Source organism: Mirounga leonina, unplaced genomic scaffold, assembly GCF_011800145.1.
Source record: "Mirounga leonina isolate KUSES-001 unplaced genomic scaffold, KU_Mleo_1.0 Mir_152, whole genome shotgun sequence".
NCBI classification, from domain to species: Eukaryota; Metazoa; Chordata; class Mammalia; order Carnivora; family Phocidae; genus Mirounga; species Mirounga leonina.
The window spans coordinates 12,156,515-12,177,905 of NW_023270380.1; the positions used below are offsets into that span (position 1 = coordinate 12,156,515).

The following is a 21,391-nucleotide window of genomic DNA, read 5'->3' on the forward strand; positions in this document are numbered from 1 at the left end:
CTGTAACTCCGCTGAGGAGTGTTCGGGGCGAGGCCCGGGCTGTGTCGCCAAGGGATCCCCTGTCCCGCAGGACCGTCTGGCAGGACTTCCATTTGGCTCGTGTCTTCTTGTCACCAGGCAGTCCTAGCAACGACCGAAGCCCCTCTAGAGTGCTTCTCAAATGGCCAGAGGTCCACTCTGGTTTCCCATTTCTGAAGAATGCCCACCTTAGCATGTTCCTTGACTATCCAAATTGTTCTGAAGCAGTTTTCAGTATCAGTGGCATTTTGAGTAGATTTTATTTTCTATTCCACCGTCTACATGTTGATAAATGTCAGGGACATTTCTTGAGATATGAGCAGATGTCAAGTGAGCCCTTGCATTGTGAGTTCTGCGGATGCTCAAGACTGTAGCCCTTCCCCAGTCACTCCTGGTCTCCTTGGGGGGGTGGAGGAGGTTTGCAGACACACACATTACAGAAGGCGGTGCGACAACAGTGTGGATGTACAGAAGAGAGAACACCCAACCTTTTTGCAAGGTCTGGGATATCTTGAGCTTTACTGCCATTTCATTGGTTGTTATTTGGACGGGGAGATTGGGAGTGGACGTCTGTCCATCTTCATTCCACAGTCCGATTTGGGGTTCGGTAGAACCGAGTCTGGGTCTTGTTTGTGCCACTACCGCCCAGTGCGCTCCATTGGGAGTTGACAGGAGTCACTGGGGAGGTGGCCGGGGGGACAGCAGACTCAGTGAAGTCCATTTGAGAAATCCTGCTAACCAGTTTCCTACTGGAGGATTTTTTAGAGCTTCTAACATGCTAATACCTGCTATTGTCTCTGGAAGAGGCTCTAGTACGCAGTTCCTGAGACTTAATTTGGATTTCTTTTTTTTTTTTTTAAGATTTTATTTATTCATTTGAGACACAGAGATAGAGAGAGAGCATGAGCAGGGGGAGAGGCAGAGGGAGAGGGAGAAGCAGACTTCCCGCCGAGCAGGGACCCCGATGTGGGGACCCCGGGATCATGACCTGAGCCGAAGGCAGACGCTTAACCATCTGAGCCACCCAGGTGCCCCTGGATTTTTTTTTTTTTTTTTTTTTTTTAAAGCACAGAGCATTTTATCAGATGGTTATTCTGCAAAGCATACTTGGGAAACACTGCCATCACTAATTTCTAGCCATTAAGCCTACATATCTGTGCAGGTGTTTTTGTAGTTAACACTCTTTTTTTTTTTTTTAAGATTTTTATTTATTTATTTGACAGACAGCTAGAGAAGGATGCAAGCACGGCGAGTGGGAGAGGGAGAAGCAGGCTTTCTGCTGAGCAGGGAGCCCCACACAGAGTTCTGTCCCAGGACCCCAGGATCATGACCTGAGCTGAAGGCAGACGCTTAATGACTGAGCCACCCAGGCATCCCACAACATTCATCTTTTAAGGAAGAAAAAGTTAGCCCACTCTTAGGGTGTTTTCATAGTGACATGGAGTAGACAGTAGCTATTGGATAGCATAGAAAAATTAAAAAAGGAGAACAAAGGATATGGGATGAACAGACCCTTCTTAGTGCTAGACTTACATATGTGGTTTTTAAAGTCCTGACAGCAACCCTGCGAGGGGGAAGCTTCCTTTCACAGATCAGTAAGCTGAAGCTCACCCAGGGGCTTACCCATGGGAGATTTTGAGTCCAATTATGGTCTGTCTGCTGCTGACGACATATTTCACTAACCATGATAACTTGTTATAGAAGTGGGTCTTCACTTTTCTTGTTGTTTTAAATTATAAGTGTTGTTACAAAAGTAATCCATGCTTATTAAAGAAAAACAGGTAGGAGAAACGTGGAAAATGCCCCGCATGGGGAAAAAAGGGATTCGTTGGTATTTTTGCATGTAAGGCTATCAAATTGTTGGACCAGATGGTTCTGAGGCTCGACATTTCTGTGATTATCTGGGATATCTGTTAAGTTGCTGTGTGTTAGGTACATTGGAAAACCTTTCTCCACCGGATAGAATGGTAGGTGAGGCACATTTGCCGCCTGATTTCAGGTTATGTCAGGAAGTAGGTAAGTACGGAGGGAACCCCTGACCCATACTGAGCCGTATCCAGAGCCCTGTGGCGTTACTTCTTAGGCAACGCGCCTTTGGAGAGGACGTGATCCCATCCTTCCGGGGTGTCCTTGGCTGCTTCTTCGGGGAGGATGAGCCGGGGAGCCGTGTGGTTCCACCCCCTCCCCCCCCCCGCCCCGCTCCGGGGCCAGGTCTCGGGGTCTGCGTCCTGCTGACGCGCGCAGGGGCCGTGCGCCCCGCAGGGACGCGTGGAGCCCCCTGCTGACTGTGTCTCTTGCCTCCGCAGAAGGAAGACGGCCGGGGCGCCATGAGGTGAGCGCGTGCCGGCGCCCAGAGCCCCGGAGAGCGGTGTGCGGGCTGCGGGAGCGGGAGCGGCCCCGCGCATCTGGCCACGCACGTCCCCGGCATGAGGCCGGGCAGCATGGGTGCGCCGCCGCGGGACCGCTGACCCCCGCCCGCCGGGACCATGAAGGAGGTGGCGTACTGGTCCCCCAAGAAGGTGGCAGACTGGCTGCTGGAGCACGCCATGCCCGAGTACTGTGAGCCCCTGGAGCACTTCACGGGCCGGGACCTGATCGGCCTGACCCGGGAGGACTTCGCGCGGCCGCCCCTGTGCCGCGTGTCGGCCGACAGCGGGCAGCGGCTCCTGGACATGATCGAGACCCTGAAGGTGGAACAGCACATGGAGGCGCACAAGAACGGCCACGCCAACGGGCACCTGGGTGCAGGTGTGGCCGGCCCCGGCCCCGCCGCCGGCTTTGGCCTGCAGGCCAAGCCCAACGGGGTGCCCAACGGCTACAGGAAGGAGATGATCAAGATCCCCATGCCAGAGCCCGAGCGCTCCCAGTACCCCATGGAGTGGGGCAAGACGTGCCTGGCCTTCCTGTATGCTCTGTCCTGCTTCGTCCTCACCACAGTGATGATCTCGGTCGTCCACGAGCGAGTGCCTCCCAAGGAGGTGCAGCCCCCGCTGCCGGACACGTTCTTTGACCATTTTAACCGGGTGCAGTGGGCCTTTTCTATCTGTGAAATTAACGGCATGATCCTCGTAGGACTCTGGTTAATTCAGTGGCTGCTCTTAAAATACAAGTAAGTAAAGCAAATGCTCCCAGACTCTGGGACTGGGGTGCGGGGGGTCTGCCTTGCCCACGTCTAATAGTCATTGTTTGGACGTGAGCTTTATCAAGCAGTAGGAATGGAAACATACCAGCTCCTTTTTTTAGTTTTACTTCATCATTTTATACCCCGTGCCCTGTTGAACCAGCGAGAGCTTTGGTAGCTGTAAGAAAATGCTGTGTTTATTGCCCGTTTTGTACAAGATTCATACAGAGTGATGAATGGGCTTGTAGAGATGATGTTCTTCTGTTTTCACAGGGAAGAAAACCCTCAGAGAGCACAGGCTATTGAATCACAGATAAACTACCCAAACTCGGGGTCGTTAACCCACCAAATAAATTGTCCACAGTCGGCCTGATGGCCGGGTGGCTTTTCCCACGCAGAGTCCGACAGTGGGACCCTTAGCAGGCCGTATCTAGAGATGTTTCACACAGAATGCAGAACAGCGGTTCCAGAGTGCCTTGGGCTGTTGGGAGAATGACACCTTCGGGAAAGGACTTTGGGTGGATGGAATGTGGATGAACCCACACGGCCTTCCACCTTCTAGATTGTGGGGCACTTACAGAAACGTGGTGATTGCATTCAGGTTTCTCAGGATTTTAAACAGGCACCTCCTTTTAGTTTCCGGTGGATCCAAAGTGCCTCTGGTGTCCCAAGCTCTAAACCCCGTCCTCCGGCCAGCTGTATGCTTGGGTTGCCTGGTGCAGACTAAGCGCCCACGTTGCCGTCCTCCTCGGTGTCTGGTTTTCCCGTTAGTGGACCATCTTTAGGGCTTCCATGTATGGGAGCTGGGGATGGTTTCTGTCCAGTGGGCTGCATTGCACGACCCACAGTATGGTCGAACGTTAAGGAAATCCTCTTAAATCAAGAAAACAAGTTGCAACCTGAGAGTCTGCGCCGAACTTTATCTCCCGAGCGATGAGTTTTTTCCTGGAATGTGTTTTCACCTTGCGAATTCGATACCCACGAGTGGAAATGAGCACAGTGAGTCTGTGCCGGGAAGGACTGTGTTAGTCTTTTATAAAGGAAGCTGTTTAAGTGGACGGTGTTTCTTTTGGGGTTGGCTTGGCAGTTCCATGGGAAAGCCAGGTTTGAAATGGAAACGGTGGTCTGGGCCGTGTTGATTTGGTAGAAGACTTTCAGGTTGTTTGCTTGCTTAGTTTTAACAGGCTAACTAGGTAAGATAGACTTGAAATGTGAGATGATCAGAATTTACTAATTACATCCTTTCAGCCGCCAAACTTCAGATCTGCTTTTGACTTTTAAACGTTTCCCCCCCCACCAAAAGCCCGTTAGAAAAAAATGCCAGTACGGTTTGCTTTATAAAGGGAGGGTCGATTCAAAGTAGGTTTCTTGGGTTTTTCCTGATTTTTCTTGTTTTGTGTATTACGAGTTTATTTTCTGTTTTTGTTTTTTTCCATAAAAATTTGTGCATGCAAGCAAATAATTTACTGCCCTAGAATAAAACATTATATATCAGTCATACCATGTGCAAGTTCAGATGTGTCAACAGAACTGTGACTTTATTTTATTTTTTTAGAACTGTGATTTTTAAATAATGTGTTCTTGTTCTAAGAAGTGTCCTCACAGTAGGGTTTATTTCTTTTAAGCATGTTGCTATTTATCTTTCCCTCAGCTGGGACTTCTCCTCAAACCAGTTTCTCTTTAAGCTTCGAGATTTCATGTTTTACTGGTACTTATTACCAGTGCTGTAGTCGTGTGTGTGTTGAAATGACGCAGCCGCAGTGAGCAGTGAATCCCTTAATCCATACCTCGGGCAGAATTAAGCCAGTGCGGGGGTGCAGGGCTGCCTGGGTCCAGCCCCTGCCGTGCCCCAGCATGCCGGTGGTGTGGGCCAGTCTCTTGAAGTCTGAAGAGCTTTGTTTTTCTCACAGATAAAATAAGGGCCCCCTAGTCTAGATGGTTTCTATTATTCTATACAACTTTGTTTTATTTGTTACAAAGATTATTGAATGGGCCAGTTATATTTAAAAAGTATTAAGACACAAGAGCAATTTTTGTCCAGTATACATCCAGCTAAAGAGTCTTTGATGTCTTCTCTCTCGGGTTTCCCTGTTGGCAGGATAGGGACTCGGGACGGGGAAGCCCACTGTTGTCTTGATAATCCAGCCCCGTCCTCCTCCTGGGGCATGTCCCTGGCTCCTTGTCTCCTGTCCTGGGGAGGCTCTCTTCGGTGGATGTGGCACAGCAGATGCGTAAGGGGTTGGAGGAGAGATGGAGATTGACAACCAAGCAGTGGGTGTAAATGAACTAACCCCTGGCCCTCATCAGGAAGATTAGAAAGCTTTGTAGACTCAGAGAGACCCCTTGTTTCCAGTTGTTTGGCTCTCACGGTACAGTAGTTGGATTGACTCAGCCTGTTAGGGAAGTGGGTCCTTCTGGTTGTGGAATGTTCTCCTGAACAGAGCTAACGTCTCACGCATCCTTTGCACGTCTCTCCTGCGTCTTGTCCTCTCTCCCCAGCCTCCCCCAGAGGTTTGCCACTCAGGAGCGCAGCTCGCTCACTCCTAGGAGTTGAGCCTGTTTGGCCAGTAATTCCCAAGGGGCGTTTGACTTTAAGTCTCCGAGCCCTTAAAGGATTCAGCCTATTCCTTCCTGCTTCTGTATCTCCGACTTCTTAGGGAAGAATCAGAGGCTGAAACTGTGGAGGATGATTTATTAATTGAGAAATGAGATCACTAAAATTTGGGCAACATGCCCCAGTAACAGGGCCTTCAGCCAGATGTGTGAGGCACTGGGAAACCTTGCTGCTGAATTTGACCTTGAGACACAGTCTGTCCTTCTGTTGTGTACAGTTGTCCTTTACTGTTAAACATAAGTTTGGGGTTTTTACTTACATTTTTTTATTCCTCCTTTCCTTCCTAACATGTCCCCCTCATGTTTGTATGTATGTACGCATATACACATGCATTCACATGGGATTTCCATGACATTGCAAGGTGGAAAGCAGCAACAAAGCCTGTCTTTGGGAACTTTCTGATTTTTAAAATTGTAAATAATGCTGTCTCCCCATTTAGAATTGGACTTTCAAGCCACCGACTAGGAAAAATTCCTGGGGAGTCTCTGCCTTTGTGTCAGACTTCACTGCAAAACAGGCATCCCTTGTTTTCGGAAAGCATGATAAGGAGTACGCTTAACCTTACAGGCTTGGTGAGGGCTCCTCATGCGTGGCTGAGGTGTAGCCCCCATGGGGCCTGACACGTGTGGCTGAGCTCTGTCAGGACATCGTGAGCCCCCGACAGAGAAGAAGGTCAGGGAACAGGGTTGTGGAATTTCCAAGTCCATCAGGGGTCCTCTAGCACTGTGACTTAGACCTGCGGTCACAGGTGCCACAAACTCAACTTGTCCCCAGCTGAGTCACCAGCTTTGTCCCCCTCGTGTGCGGGCAGTGGCTTTTCCTGGAAACCTACAACGTCTCCTTTCCTTCCACACCGAGAGTCACTACGTTTTGTCCTTCTGACTTCAGGTTCTTTACCTCTTTCCATTCCCGCGTAGCGATGGATGCTGGGGGCTCTGAGCAACGCCCCGTTCCTTAGCGTGGATTCAGGCTCCTTGGTAGTCTGGCCCTGGTCTGTCCCCACCTCCTCTCTTAACTGCTCGGCTCGTTTCCCGGGAACGCTCCAAGCTCATGTCCCGGTGCTTTTGACTCATGGTGGATGGTCTCCCTCAGTGCTAGGGTTTAAGTTCCTCCAGGGAAAAGACTCGATCCTGTGTGTCATTCATCTTTCTGCCCCACCGCCTGGTACAGAGGCTGCCAGATAGAAAGTGCTCATTTAAAATTCATTTGTTCCTTCGCCTTCTCTTTACTGAGCAACCTACCAGGTGCCGGGCACCGTTCCCGACCCCGGGGTGCTGCAGTGACTTCTCACGGAGCTTGCATTCTGGCCACGGTGAAGCAGGCAGTCAGCGAATGAATGGATAATGCCAGCTGTTGTTTGGGGAAATGGAAAAAACTGGAGCAGTGTTGGGGATCGTGGGGAAGGGGTGATGTTTGATACGGTGCCTAGAAAAGTCCTTTGAGAGGTGACTGTTGAGCAGGCGCCATGAGTCCAGATGAGGGGGCGCCTTGCACGTGTGTCGGGCGGGAGCCATCCACACAGGGGACACGGCAAGTGCAGAGGCTCCAAGGCTCCCCTGGGGAACAGCCAAAGGTGTGTGTGGCCCACCGAGTGAGACGAGGCGGTGACACGGGAGGTCAGCAGGGTGTGGGCGGCGGGCGCGCGCCAGGGCTGCGAGGGCCACGGATAAAGGGCTGGAATAGTGTTCCAAGGGTGGTGATGGGTCGTCAGAGGAGAGCGATAGGAGCAGGTCTGTACTGTAGAAGACCGCTCTGGCCGCAGTATAGACACAGGCAAGCAAGAGCGGATGGGGGAGCCGGTCTGGCCGCCATTGCAGTCGCCCGGATGGACGATGGCTGCGCCTTGACCTGACGTTTGAGCATGTCTCATGCTGGGTGGTGCGAAGGGATGGGCTCTTTCTAGAAGCCCTGGCTTCCATTGAATTTAGGGTTCCTTATGTTTTTCTAGCCAGAGGGCTAGCTTCTATTGCGGAATTTCTTGTACAAGGTTTTTGGGTCTCTCTGTGAATCCCTGAATTATATATGGAATTGAATGAGAAGATCGAATTCACTAATTTGGGAGCTTTGACAACCTTGCTGGGATATGTTTAATTTCAGAGCAAAGTCCAGTCACATGTCTATCCCAGCAGGTGTTTTCTACTGTGGCTTCTCTTGGATAAGATACTTGCCTAAAAGGAGTAGCGCAGGTCTTTTGGGGTTGGGGGTGGGGACGGTTTAAGAATGAATGAAGTATTGCAGGGTGTGTTGGCCCGTTGGTGGAGAAAAGATGGGAAGAAGAAAAGGAGCCACAGGATAGTTGGGATATGGAGTGGAGTGGAAAGAGCTGAGTGGTGGAGGCACTTGGGGCCTGGGGTAGAACATTCTGGCATAATCTGTGGCAAGGACTTACTGAGACCACAGCCACCGAGTAGGTTCTTGGAAAGTCGATGGCGTGCCCAAAGGGAAGGAGGAGCGGAAGAAGGGAAATGGTGCTAGCAGACCCGACTTCAGACCTGCCACGACCTCTCTGTCGAGAAGAGTTTTCTGGGGCCGTGCTCCTCCACGGGAAGGAGCAGGTGCAGGTTCCCCGTGTGGCTTTTCCGGGATGACGCTCTGCGAGCATGGACGTGGATCTCTAGGTGGTTGGCAGCAGTGGGTTTTACGTTCAGAGACCACTTTGGAAAAGACTTGTTTTGTATTTTATCCTTCAAGAAACGCTCTGGCGTTGAGCGCCTTTGTTTATCAGGAGGGTCTCTGCCACCGTAAGAAAGAGTCTACAGCAACACCTCTCCTCTGCGAGAGGGATCTCATTTCCCAAAACAGTCCTTGTGCTGATGGGTAGCCGCTGCTGTCAGAGGAGGACTCGATTTATTTTGGTTTGTGTCTCACCCCACGGGCTGGATTGTGCACTAACATTTCTCTTTCATTTTACCCCATTTTAATTTCCTTACTGCTGTTCACATTAAACGGATTGGATCAAGGTGCTTCTCTCTCTCCTCTTCTGATCCCCAAGGCAGTTTGTGACACAGTTACTGTCAACGTTGTCCCCATTGTTTTTAGGTCTTCGATGGATGCGTTTAAGTTCTTCAAAGCCCTGGATGCAGAGCATTTCATAGGGAGCTGGTCTCCCCACTTTCCTGCTCAGTAGAGGTCATCTTTCAAGCTCTGGAGGAGCCTTTTCTTAGGGCTCTTGCCTTTATTCTGAGTTGGCCTCACGCTAAGGACCACAAGGCTAGTCTGTTGTGAGATGTCAGGGCATCTTTACGTTTAGTTGTTGATCAAGAGTTACTGAAGACGATGCAGCAGTGAGCACAGCCAAGCGTGAAGGTTATCTTCTGGCGGGTCTCTCTGCAGCCTTTGGGGGCAACGCGGCTCCTTGTTTAATTGGCCAGTCAGCTGTCATATTCCTCACCAGCAGTAAAGCAAGACGAGAGCACAGGGACCCCCCCTTCTTCTTCGTCTGAACTCGTGCTGGACATGCGCACGACTCTGTCTCTTTCCTTCTGTACCTTTCCATCCACGTTGTCCACAGTCATCATCACCCTGTTCCAGTGGCAGATCCCAAACCTGTTGAGTAACAGGAACTGGGTTTTGCATGCACTCTGTCCTCTAACCCGGTCAGCCCCTAAAATACGCGGTGGCTCCCTCCCCTTTCTCAGCAAAGGTCACGGAGACTCCGAGAAGCGGTTGACTTGCCTCAGGTCCCACATGGAATGACTTGGAGATTGGAGGCTCTTTGGTATAAAGCCAGTCTAGAAGTGCCTGGCATCTCCGGCACCAGCGAATGTGGTGGCATGTGTTGGCGTTCGTAGGACAGACAGACTGAAAACGGATCCGGTCAGTATTCCGTGATAAGGTTTATATGTCACATCCCACCATATGGGAGATGTGCACACTTGCCCCCGGATGGGTCTGCCGGCCCCGAGAGCTGTCCCATCATGCTGTTCCACCATAGTTTGTAGAAAATGCACCTGGCACTGTCTCAGCTGTGTGCTGTCCTGTGACCTCCCAGGTACGGCCCTGTCACCCTCGCTCTGGGAAATCCCCTCGGCCGCCAACCTCAGCCACACTTTTCCCCTGAGGACTGCTGACCAGGAGCGCCCAGCCTTATTTTCTTCCTTTCTGTTTTCTCTCCTCTTTGATTCTGATCCGCCAGCCATCTGGCCTGGGATCCTGTTTCCTTTCCTTCCCTGGGGCCCTTCCCTGTCCCGTTATCTTCCCCTATGACCCTGACCTCCTGGGCTTCTGCGGGCCCCTGCCTCCCCTCCTTCTCCCAGGGCATGACTTGGAGAGGAAGGAGCATCACTCTGGGAGCTGGGTGATGGACTCAGTCCCCTGCTCGGCCTCACTTCTCATTCCCCCGGTAGCTGAGAGGTGGGCTCCTCTTATTTCCTCATTTTTACCAGGTTGCATCTCAAGACCCAAATGCTAGTCTAGGTCCCAGGAATTGTAGGGAAACTAGATTGACCCTGTGGAGCTCCCTAAATTCAGGAATCACAGCAATTTAGGTTTTTAAGTTAACATAAACATTGTTAAGAAACTTTTTAACCGAGACTCAGGATAAAGGGGGAGAGAGCAAACATAAAGGTACATACAGACAATACATTACCATTTTCATGTGTTAATTTTTATTTATAACACCAGAGAAAATGAAGTCCCAGCAGCTTGCCCGTAGGCAGATTAGAAGAGAAACAAAAAGGAAACAAGTTACCTGTCATGTTGCCAGACATAAATAATGGGTTTGTTACCCTTTCGATATTTTTCTGTGTGTGCTCAGATATGTATAATCTATATATGAGTGTGGTTTTTGTATTATTTTGTTTTGTTTTTTAAGTGCGGAGCCTGATGCGGGGCTCGAACACACAACCCTGAGATCATGACCTGAGCCGAGCTAAGAGTCGGACACTTAACCGACTAAGCCACCCAGGCGCCCCTCTACGAGTGTGTTTTTAGACAGTATTGTGTTTGCCTTCTACTTTCTAGCATGCCCGGGGATGGCCTCCATCAGGGCGGATCTGATGTAGAAGTCATCACGTCTGTCCCCCACCAGCCCGTCCGCATCGTGTCCGCATCGTGACAGTGGCAGCCATGCACTCACGTGGGAAATCCTACTGGTGTCAGATCACCCGACTGCGTCCTTGGCACCCTCCTGCTGCCTGGGCCGTCCCACCACACGCCCTCTTAGGATGTGGCATCCCTGCCCTTCCTTGCTCTCAGGCCAGACCTCCTGGTTTCATTCTTGAGATCTGGGGCGTGTTAATCCCTCCTGTCCTGGCCACCTCTGTTGCTGCCCTCGGTCTCCCACTGTCCTCTCTCAGCCGGGCTGGGCAGGAGCCTCCTGCCGGTCGCTCTGCCACTTGTCAGCTCGGCAGAACACATGCGTCACGCTCAGAGTAGGTTGGCGGATGTCCCTCCGCAGAGCGTGAAGCTTGAAGGCCAGGATGCTGGGGGTGACCAGGGAGATCCTACTGGATCCCCCGTCGCCGAGCACTCTGCTCCCCACCCCTGCTGCTCAGCAGACCCCCGCACATGCTAGCCTCTGTCTGGAATCTTCCCCCGGTGAAACCCTCGCTCAGTTCTGCCATTCAGTGCCTATCTAACACGCTCTGTATTTACTTACTTATCTTGATGATTGTCTGCCTCCTCCTTCCAGAATACAAGCACCACAAGGCAGGCTCTGTGACCATTGTGTTCACTGCTGTATTCCCAGCGCCCACAGTAATGCCTAGCGCATATCTTCTTACTACGTGAATAAAGAAGTCCTGATGGCAGCTAGCCTCTCTTGAGTGTTACACTATGCTACTAACTGGGCCTAAAATTCAGTAAGTGTTATAGCCACTGCTGCTGATATATATGCTTATTATGGTTTTAGAAAGTCTCTGTGGAAATGAGACGGTGTCACTTTCAGGGTTAATCCGTTAGCCCCAGAGCAAACAGTCGCTGTTCAGTTCCACTAGCCGTAAGTGAACCAGCCCCTTCTGAGAAGGGGATTCACGGTGGTAAGTTTTGACGAAGAAAAGGTCTGGGTGTACATATACGTATATGCATCATGTGTGTATACATACAGCTCTTTATGTAAAATTGGGTGTACCGTATATTATTTGCATTATGTATATACATACAGATATCTGCATGTGCTGTATGTATATAGCACACATGAGTTTATATGCACATGTATATACATACACACGTGTTCATTTTTGTTAATAGCCTGAAATAGTAACAAGATGCAACTCATTCTGTTTTCTACGTCTGTATGTAGCAGTTTCGTAGTTTCTGAAAGCCACTTGACTTTAATTCTTCGTAACTGTTTCAAGTAGATCATATTGTTGTTGTCTTTCCTATCTTGGAGAGTAAAATTTGTTCTTGATGTTATGATCTATATTTAATCCAGGAAATGATATATATTTTTTTAAAAAGTGGGTTGACTGGGGACAGTTTTATAAAGTGATCTGTTCTTTTTTTTTTTTTTTTAAGATTTTATTTATTTATTTGACAGAGAGAGACACAGCGAGAGCAGGAATACAAGCAGGGGGAGTGGGAGAGGGAGAAGCAGGCTTCCCGCAGAGCAGGGAGCCCGACGTGGGGCTCGAGCCCAGGACCCTGGGATCATGACCTGAGCCGAAGGCAGACGCTTAACGACTTGAGCCACCCAGGCGCCCCTAAAGTGATCTGTTCTTTGCAGATTCCCTAAACCAGTGTGGACCATTTCCTGCACTTAATTGATGATTGTGTTATACTGCAGATCTTTTACATGGGGCTTAGAAAGAAAAATCTAAGCCGTTACCTTTTTTCCCCCTTTACCTTGACAAGTTCATTCGTGAAAAGAGCAGCTAATTGAAAGTCTGGACACCAAGGGCCTGTTGTGGTTCTCACTGACTGACTCTGGCCCCAGGCTAGTCCTTGAAACTCTTTACACCCTAATTTTTCCATCTGTAAAATGGGACAGTAGTAGATGCTAAGTAGAATCGTGGTTAAAATAATTAGTACCAAAGATGTAAAATCTCTTTGAGTTGGCTTTTTAAAAGGCAAAAAGGCGCTCTGCGTGTACAGACACGTCTGGGCTGGGTCCGGGGGCATGTCTCATTCTTCTGATTCACAGACGGTGCCCTCCGCCCTGTGTAGTGCACCCAGGAAACATTACAAGAGTTCTAGAACCCCCAGGGGAGATGCATGTTCACTCTTTGTTCTGCAACATGTATTCCTTCCCTTTTGTTTATTTCATAAAACCTTTCCTTGGAATCTCCTCTCCTAAAGTACTGAATTAAGCCTGGGTTTTCAGGGCCCTCCACCTGGAGCAGTTGAGACCTGGGTGAGCGCAGAGAGGACATGGGGAAGGAGGGCGGAGGACCTGGTCCCCAGATGCCAGGGGTTTGCAGTCCCACTGGGATGAATGCAGCGATCTTAGCAAGTGTTTTAAATTTTACTGTACGTGCCGAAAGGCTGCAGAGCGAGCATCAGTGCAAATTAATTCTGGCCGATCCATGAAAGAGTTTAAAGGAGAAACATTTATGGAAAGAAGCAGGAAGGGCCTGTTGGAGGGAGTCAAGAAGCAATGCTCTGAGGCACAGAACTGCGTGGTGGCGGCCGGCGGTCTGGTACCATCGGGGGGCTCACTGGGACGACAAGATGAGTACGGCGGGGCTGTGTTCACGAGCTTCCTCTGACAGGAGGGATGAGACCCTCTGTTGCTCATGGTGGTACCAGTGGCACAATTAAAAACACCGTAAAGTAGAACCACAGTCCAAAGTGATTTGGAGGATGAAGTGGGTCTGTCCATTTGGGGACATCTGGAAGGCTTCATGTAGAAGTGGTATTTGGGGTGGATAGGGAGGAGTATAGCAGACAGGATCATGGGAGAGGCCAAGGAAAGAGATTTAGGGCAAAAGCAAGAAGCTAGGATTTGAGAGAATAATGAGTGTCTTCTTTTGCCCAGGCCAGTGGGCTTTATGTCTGAAGGTAAGATGGGTGAGGTAGCTGTGTGGTCGGGTTGAGGGGAGTTTGAACTCAGTAGGGCAGTTGTCATAATCCAGAGAATCCAAGGGCTCATAGCAAGGAAGTAAAGGGAGGAGAACAAATTTAAAAACTCTCTGGGGTGAACTTCATCAGAATACGGGCATGGCGTGGGGTGGTGGTGGGAAAGAGATTAAACTAGAAGTCTGAGATAGAACGCAGCAGGGAACTTCAGAGTCCGATCTCTGAGACCTGAGTGACAGGCAGTGTCTTGGGAATCCAGGTCCTACCCAAGGCAGGAGGGACTTCGAAGCGTAGATTCTAAGAGCACCAACAGCACTGGACTGAGCTTCGATCTGGAGGATGTTGCAGAGAGCAGTGGGAGAGGAGGTAGAGAGAGGTGGGCCCGCTCCTCCAGGGCCTCCTGGGCTTGGTAAAGGATTTGGATTCTATTTAAAGTGTATTTGGCGGGACGCATGGGTGGCTTAGTCGTTAAGCATCTGCCTTCGGCTCAGGTCATGATCCCAGAGTCCTGGGATCGAGGCCCGCGTCGGGCTCCCTGCTCAGCAGGAAGCCTGCTTCTCCCTCTCCCACTCCCCCTGCTTGTGTTCCCTCTCTAGCTGTCTCTCTGTCAAATAAATAAATAAAATCTTTTATATAAAAGAAAAGTATTTGGCAACCATTGAAGGTTTTTTTTTTTTTAAGATCTAATTTATTTATTTGATAGAGCATGAGCAGGGGGAGGGGCGGAGGGAGAGGAAGAAGCAGAGTCCCCACTGAGCAGGGCTCATTTTCAGGACCCTGAGATCATGACCTGAACCAAAGGCAGATGCTTAACCAACTGAGCCAGCCAGGTGCCCCCATTGAAGGGCTTCAAAGGACATAATGTTTGTCTATTTCCAAAAACTGATTCTGGTGGATCCGTGTGGAATGGATTTTAGGGAGGCACAGGTTGGACAGCAGGTGGAAGAAGAAGTCCTGGCGAGATAGAACGCTGAGATGTGGCTACGTAAACATTGGGGCTGTAAGCGTAGCCGGGCACAGTCTGCAAATAGTGATGGAAAGTGGGTGCGTTTCATGTTAGAGATCTAGAAGGATTTGTTTTAGTACTCTCATAGTTAGCACGGTTATTAAAGTATTATCAAAATTCTTAATTTGGGGAGTTCTGGTCCATATGAAATATGACATAAAACACTAACAGTGAAAAGTCTGAGTTAAGTAGGTTTTTTTTTTTTTTTTTAAGATTCTATTTATTTATGTGAGAAAGAGAGCACATATGTGAGCAGGGGGCTGCAGAGGGAGAGAGAATCCCAAACAGACTCTGCACTGAGCATGGAGCCTGACACAGGGCTCCATCTCACGACCCTGAGATCATGACCTGAGCTGAAACCAAGAGTCGACGCTTAACTGACTGCGCCACCAGGCACCCCTGAGTTAAATAGATTTTTAAACATAAATGTGTTAGGATCTCAGCTCATCTCTAAGCACACACGGTGTCATCTCAGGTAAAATTGGGATTTCTTACACAATCCAACACCATTTCCTGAGTCTTTCTGTGTTGTGTGATATACTTAAATGTCAGCTTGCACTTGGAACCTCAGTTTTCCCATCTGTGAAACAAGGATCACATTGCATTGCAGGTTGCTTTAGGAACTAAATGGCACAGTGCTTGGCATATAGAGAGATTTGGCAAAACCCTATAGCCGCTGTTAATAACAGCCTGGAAAAACACCTTGATATCATTTCTTTGATTCATAAGGAAGAGGCGAGGCATCCTTTTGCTGGTGAGGAAGCAAATTTCCAAGGAAATTAATCAAGCTGGCCCAAGTCACCACGTGAGCCTTTGTTAAAGGTAGAGCTAGCACCCGTGTGGTGATGAGCTCCCCGTGCCTAGTCCGCGCCGCGCATCCTGCCATAGCTGGTCCAGGACCTGACTCAGGCCCTGGCTTCTGTGACCGCGCCAGAGCTGTGAGTCTCCCTGACTCTGTTCCCTCTTGTTTGTTGCCTCTGGGTTTGGGATTATTGCTTCCTTCTGTTGCTGTGTGTCAGGGCCTGTTTGTGTCCCAAGGCCAGGAGCTTCCATACAGAGCTTGCAGACCAGATCTGAGCTCTGAGAGAATTGCTGTATGTTTTCTGGCTGTGGATTCGTTGCAAGAGACAACTTGTGGGAAGCCAAAGAACTTTCCAGTACTTCAATTTTACACGGTAGTGTGTTAATGTCTTTCACCACTTCTTTTCTTTAGAATTTTAGACCATTGTGCCAGATGCCAAAAACAATGTACTACTGCTAATTTTGGTGGTATTTAGTCAGGTTTTGAGCACTTTCTCCTTTTTAAATAAGGATGTTAAAAAGTTTAATAAAGTCACCTGTTCTGACCATAATATGCTCTTCTAGCAAGTCTTCAGTAGTTATCTATAAAATAGTAACACTTTTATTCATGTTTCCTTATAATCATTTTTAACAGAGAAGGATTTTCTTTTCTCTCAGGAAAAGTGGTAAGAGCCCATTACCCAAATCCTTGAGAGACAAATAGATAACTGAGGCCAAATGCAAGTGTCCACGAGGTCTCGGTCATTAGGCAGTGCAAGCGGCTGGGGAGCAGGCTTCTTTCCAGTGTGAGAGATGACCCCATGTGAAGAGAACACCATTGTGGTTTTAAGAATTACAGCAGCGTCTTATTCTTGGCATTCGCTTAATCTTTCGTAATATCTCATTAACACTTCTGTGGCTTTTTGTTGCCTTGTTACATTTTTAACCACTTCAGACCTTTTTTTAAAAAAAACATGTCTTGAACTTTTATCATCCCAGTTTTAGTATATGTGCTGCTGGGGTGAGCACACACATCTTGAACTTTTAAACCTCTGAGTAGAGTAAAAATTCTAATGTGTGAAACTCTTTGATGAAGGAAATAAGTGCCGTAAGTGCATACAGTTCTTTGAAATACTTTTATAACCTGCTTTTTAAAGCTTGTGCAAGGAGGTCCTGGTTTAACATTATATATTGAAGCTATTCTAAGATTAATTTTTAAAAGATTAAGTAAATGCCAAAGATTAGATTCTTACAGGCACTTTCAACTTATCACCTTGTTAATATTGATGAAGTCACATAATAAAGTCATTTGACTTTTTCACTTCAAGTCAAAGAGTAATTGTGGCTGAATCTTAAGTGTTTGTTACTTTAAAAATTTTTTTTGTAATCTTAATTGTAATCTCTACCCAAGTGGACTGATAGTGGTGACCTTGTTTGTCTTTCCCCAAAGAGATAAACAGATCTAGATAAACATAACAGCTTTCTGTCTTAGCTCTTTTTTGTGTAGTTCAGGTGAAATTGCAAATAATTTGTTTGTTTGGGCAGGAGGGCTAGAGAGGGCATTTCCTTCTGAAGAAAGATGACCCTTCTATCTCACAATGGAAAATTCACTTTGGTATTTTGAGTATTCTTGGTCAGACATTTATAGGGTTAGTATTATTCTCTAGCATTGTTCCTCTTTATATTGTTCTTCTGTGCTTTTTTTAAAGTTTTTTTTTTTTTTTTTTTTTTTTGAGAAAGAGCGCGTGAGTGCAAGATGGGGGAGGGTCAGAAGGAGAAGCAGACTCCTCGCTCAGCAGGGAGCCTGATGTGGGGCTCGATCCCAGGACCCTGGGATCCTGACCTGAGCCGGAGGCAGCAGCTTAACTGACTGAGCCACCCAGGAGCCCCTGTTTTATTGTGCTTTTTGTCATACTCAAAATTAAAGGCACATACCTTTACAAGATAGCTGTATGCTGAATAAATTCTTGTCCTCAGAGGTGGCGTGCACAGCTTTACTAAGAGAGTAAAGCTCTGCCTCTGTGGGGAGCAAGTCTGACCCAGTTTCTGAAATCTGGGTGTGCAGGCAACACACCGGGCTCTAGCTATACATCTTAAGTAACCCACCTGAACTGCTACAGTTAAGAATGAAATGCCAGTAGGGTTGTATGCGTTATGAGAAAAAATTTCTTTTTTAAGATTTTATTTATTTATTTGAGACAGAGAATGAGCCAGCATGGGGTGGGGGGAGGGGCAGAGGCAGAGGGAGAAGCAGGCTTCCCGCGGAGCAAGGAGCCCGATATGGGGCTCGATCCCAGGACCCCGGGATCATGACGTGAGCCGAAGGCCCTCGCTTCACCGACTGAGCCACCCAGCCAATAAAAAAGACACGTTACTTTGTTCCTGTTGTCAAAACAAAAAACGCAGATGATACCAGTTCTCTTCCAAAGACACAGTTCAGTAGGAATGTCCATTCTGCATAAGAATAGAACTACGCTATAAATTATAGAGTAAATGTTTAGTATCTGAGAGGAAAGCCTGCCCATTGTTTCTAAGATTTTTTTGTGTATTGAACTCAGGTTGCCCCAGGCCAAGGAAACATTTGAACTCCTCGCAGTTGAGAAAGAGGAGCCCGCAGGACTGTGATTCTGGCCTGTGGAAGAACAGGGTAGGAGTAGAAAGGGAGGGAACATTTTTGTCCAAGGATACAGTATACTAGTACAACTTAATCTAATTAAAGTTAACTGATGTGGAACTTGAGGCTAGGTGAAGTTCCCAAGCTCAATAGACTTGTTCACGTGTGTGTATCAGATAGTTTCATTAGAAGGACTCATCAGCTTGAAATGGAAAAGATTTCTAATTCTTGCTTATTTTGTGACTCATCCACGTAACCTGGACTTTTGAGGTTGGGGCTGTCCATACATGATGTCTAATGTTGTCCTCGGTTTACGGATTCAGAAACTGAGGGTCCTCTGTCAGTGGCCTGTCCCACGGCCACAGAGTTTGTACGTGGAGAGAGGTGGGGGGTCAGATGCTGTCGGCTCTTTTCTTGACATCATACTTTCTCAGAGGGGATCAGCTAGGAGAGTCCGTACAATTGTTCCATGTCCTTGACTCATTCAAGGTCAGAAAACTCGTGAATTCTCACTTTAATGACATTTTCGTATTCGGAGCATCCTCCCCCCCCCCCCTTTTTTTTTTTAAAGATTTTATTTATTTGACAGAGAGAGACACAGTGAGAGAGGGAACACAAGCAGTGGGAGTGGGAGAAGGAGAAGCGGGCTTCCCGCCGAGCAGGGAGCCCGATGGGGGGCTCGATCCCAGGACCCTGGGACCATGATCTGAGCCGAAGGCAGACGCTCAACGACTGAGCCACCCAGGTGCCCCGGAGCATCCTCCCTTTTTATGACGGAAAACACACTCTACTCTCTAATTGTTTAAGCACAGGTATGGATGAATCAGAATGGGCCCCACTTACCCGGCAGGTGAACGTCAGCTCAGGTGTAAGGCCTCGGGAAGCCTCGTTAGCAGCAACGGAGAGCCCTTTACCCTCCTTTGGCCAGTTCACATTAAGAGAATCAAAAACCACCACCTCATTCTCAAAATCCTTACGTCAGTCTACTGTAAGCTTTGGTTAGAACATTCTTATTTCAAGGTCTCAAGTAATTTGGGGGTTGGTCACGGGAACCCTCACTGCACATGCAGACTGCCATGACTGAGTGCCCTGTTCTTCCCTTTCTCTAGGTCCATCATCAGCAGGAGGTTCTTCTGCATAGTCGGCACGCTCTACCTTTACCGTTGTATCACGATGTACGTGACCACCCTCCCGGTGCCCGGCATGCATTTCAACTGCTCTCCGAAGGTAAACCTTTGCTCACTGGGATCGCCCTCTTGTCTGTCTGTCGTCTTGCCCGGGGGTCCTCTGACTCAGGCCGGAGGTGGCCGTTGCCTGAGGATATCATCAAAGCCCCACGTCCTTATCTGGGAACGTTACTAAGCAGTACGGCAGGGCGCCCCCCCGCCCCCTTCTCAGAATCCCCAAGCCCGCCAGTGTTCCCCGGCTCGGAGCATACGTGTCTAGTTAGTGTGCTGGAAGCGGTGAGGCTGTGTGTGGGGGTGTAGCTCTCTGGTCTCCTGCCAGAAGTTTAAAATACCATTCACTCCCTTGACACAGATCCAAGAGCTTTCAGATGCTTTTTCCCTCTCTTGGATGGAAAGTGTGGCTTCCAGTGGTATGTTTCCCTTCTTTCTGTTACTCCCTGCAGTGGTGATCTGTAAGGGCAAGAGACACCGTCCCTGTCCCCTTGCACTGTCCGCCCACCCAAGCAGGGTCACTCTTCCCTGGAGGCACATTTTGCCTTGTTGATCTTCCCTAGTAGCACAGAGACCTTTCTTTACAATAAACTCTATTCCTCTCCCATTGGCTCTGTTTTTCCATCAGGTTCACAAAATACTCCTGACCCCCTAACCTTTACCTTACGACGCTTCCACCTAGGGAGACCACTGGGACTTCTGAAATAATTAGCAGAAGATTCAGTTTTTACAATGTTTGCCCGCCACAAAGCTCTAATGCAATAAGAATTAGAAGAGGCTGGCTTCCTTGACTAGGTTGGGAGGATACAGGGGATGCCATGGTGCCCTTGCAATCATTTTTTTGCATCGCACTTGCATCGGTAAAACACTCATGTGCTTTCGATTCCATCCCCTTTCACTTTTGTTCTTTCCAGAAGAGTCTTCTCTGCTAGAACTGGGAAAGAGAGCAGAAAAAGTCACCAGGGTTTCAAAGTGGTGTCTTCATCATTTGAAATTCTGGACGCTGCTAGGTTACTTGCTTCACCACGTCCCCTTCCTTCTTAGACTGAGGTGTGCACTCAGGAAGGTAGCTGGTTCCCTGCTTCTCTCTGTTTTGGCTTCAGACTCTTCACTGAACTCTGGAGAAGCCACCATAAAGAATGAGTGGTCCCGTCGTCCCTGTCAGCAGCCTCCTACCCCACCCTGCACCTTCCATCTTGTTCCGTCCTCCTCCAGAGAAGCCAGCCTCACAGCTTCTCCAGCCTCTGTGAAAGCTCTCGAGCACTGCCTGTGGTTCCTGGGTTAGAGGAAATCTCTTATTATCAGTGAGGGTCCAGTGATGTGGACTTTTGGCGGGAGCCTGGCTTGATCAGCAGTGTGTTCTCAGTAGTAGGCAGACAGTTTAGGATATTTGCCCAAGTTTAGTGGAGCTTCTTAAAGTCTGTGCATGGGGAAATTTATCCACCAGGGAACACGGCATGCCGGGCCAAGCCCGCAGTCATGGATGCGACGTGGAGGGGTTGTGCTGTGTAGATGTTCTCCCTGCTCTGGTCCCACCCGCAGGACCTCTCTCTGCCACTCCATCCAATTGCTGGCAAGCTCGAGCTTGGTTAGCATTGGCGCTCAGAGAGTCTGTCTGAGTCATCAGCAAATTCAGCCAAGGTCCCGTGGCTATAAATAGTTGTGGTTTTTCTTGGTAAAGACAGAGGTCACAGCAGGATCTGTGGGGGGGAAAAAAAAAAAACCCCAGCCCAAATGTGCCACTCATATATGGTTTTGCCAGAAATCCCGACTGGGGCCATCCTTCCATGACGGTCATTTGGAAATTGGGATTTTTTTTTAAGTAAAGGAACACAGGAGGGGATGAAACGTAAGCACAGCTTAGCAAAAATAATTAGTTAAGGACTCGTTAAGTCTAATTACTTCTTTTGTAAAACAGGCTCTTGGAGGAAAGGATTCAGAAAACAATTTGCATTCTGAAAATTTTCATACGTTATCGCCCAGAGTAGAGAAGCTCATAATGGAACCTCCGTATACCCAACACCCAGATCCCATAATTATCAAGACTTGGCTGCATTTGCTTCATCACATTTTTTTTTTTTTGAAGTATTTTAAAACAAATGTC

At 48.5% G+C, this 21,391-nt stretch overlaps 1 protein-coding gene across 17 annotated transcripts in view; it reads left to right on the forward strand.

Moving 5' to 3' along the window:
• SGMS1 (sphingomyelin synthase 1) overlaps nt 1-21,391 on the forward strand; it is a 268,293-nt gene that overhangs the window by 229,848 nt on the left and 17,054 nt on the right. For all 17 annotated transcript variants that reach the window (XM_035008582.1, XM_035008588.1, XM_035008580.1 and 14 more), the window contains 2 exons: nt 2,325-3,127; nt 19,219-19,336. In XM_035008582.1, coding sequence (XP_034864473.1) covers nt 2,505-3,127; nt 19,219-19,336 — 741 coding nt within the window. In that variant the 5' untranslated portion in view covers nt 2,325-2,504. The remainder of the gene's footprint in view (nt 1-2,324; nt 3,128-19,218; nt 19,337-21,391) is intronic.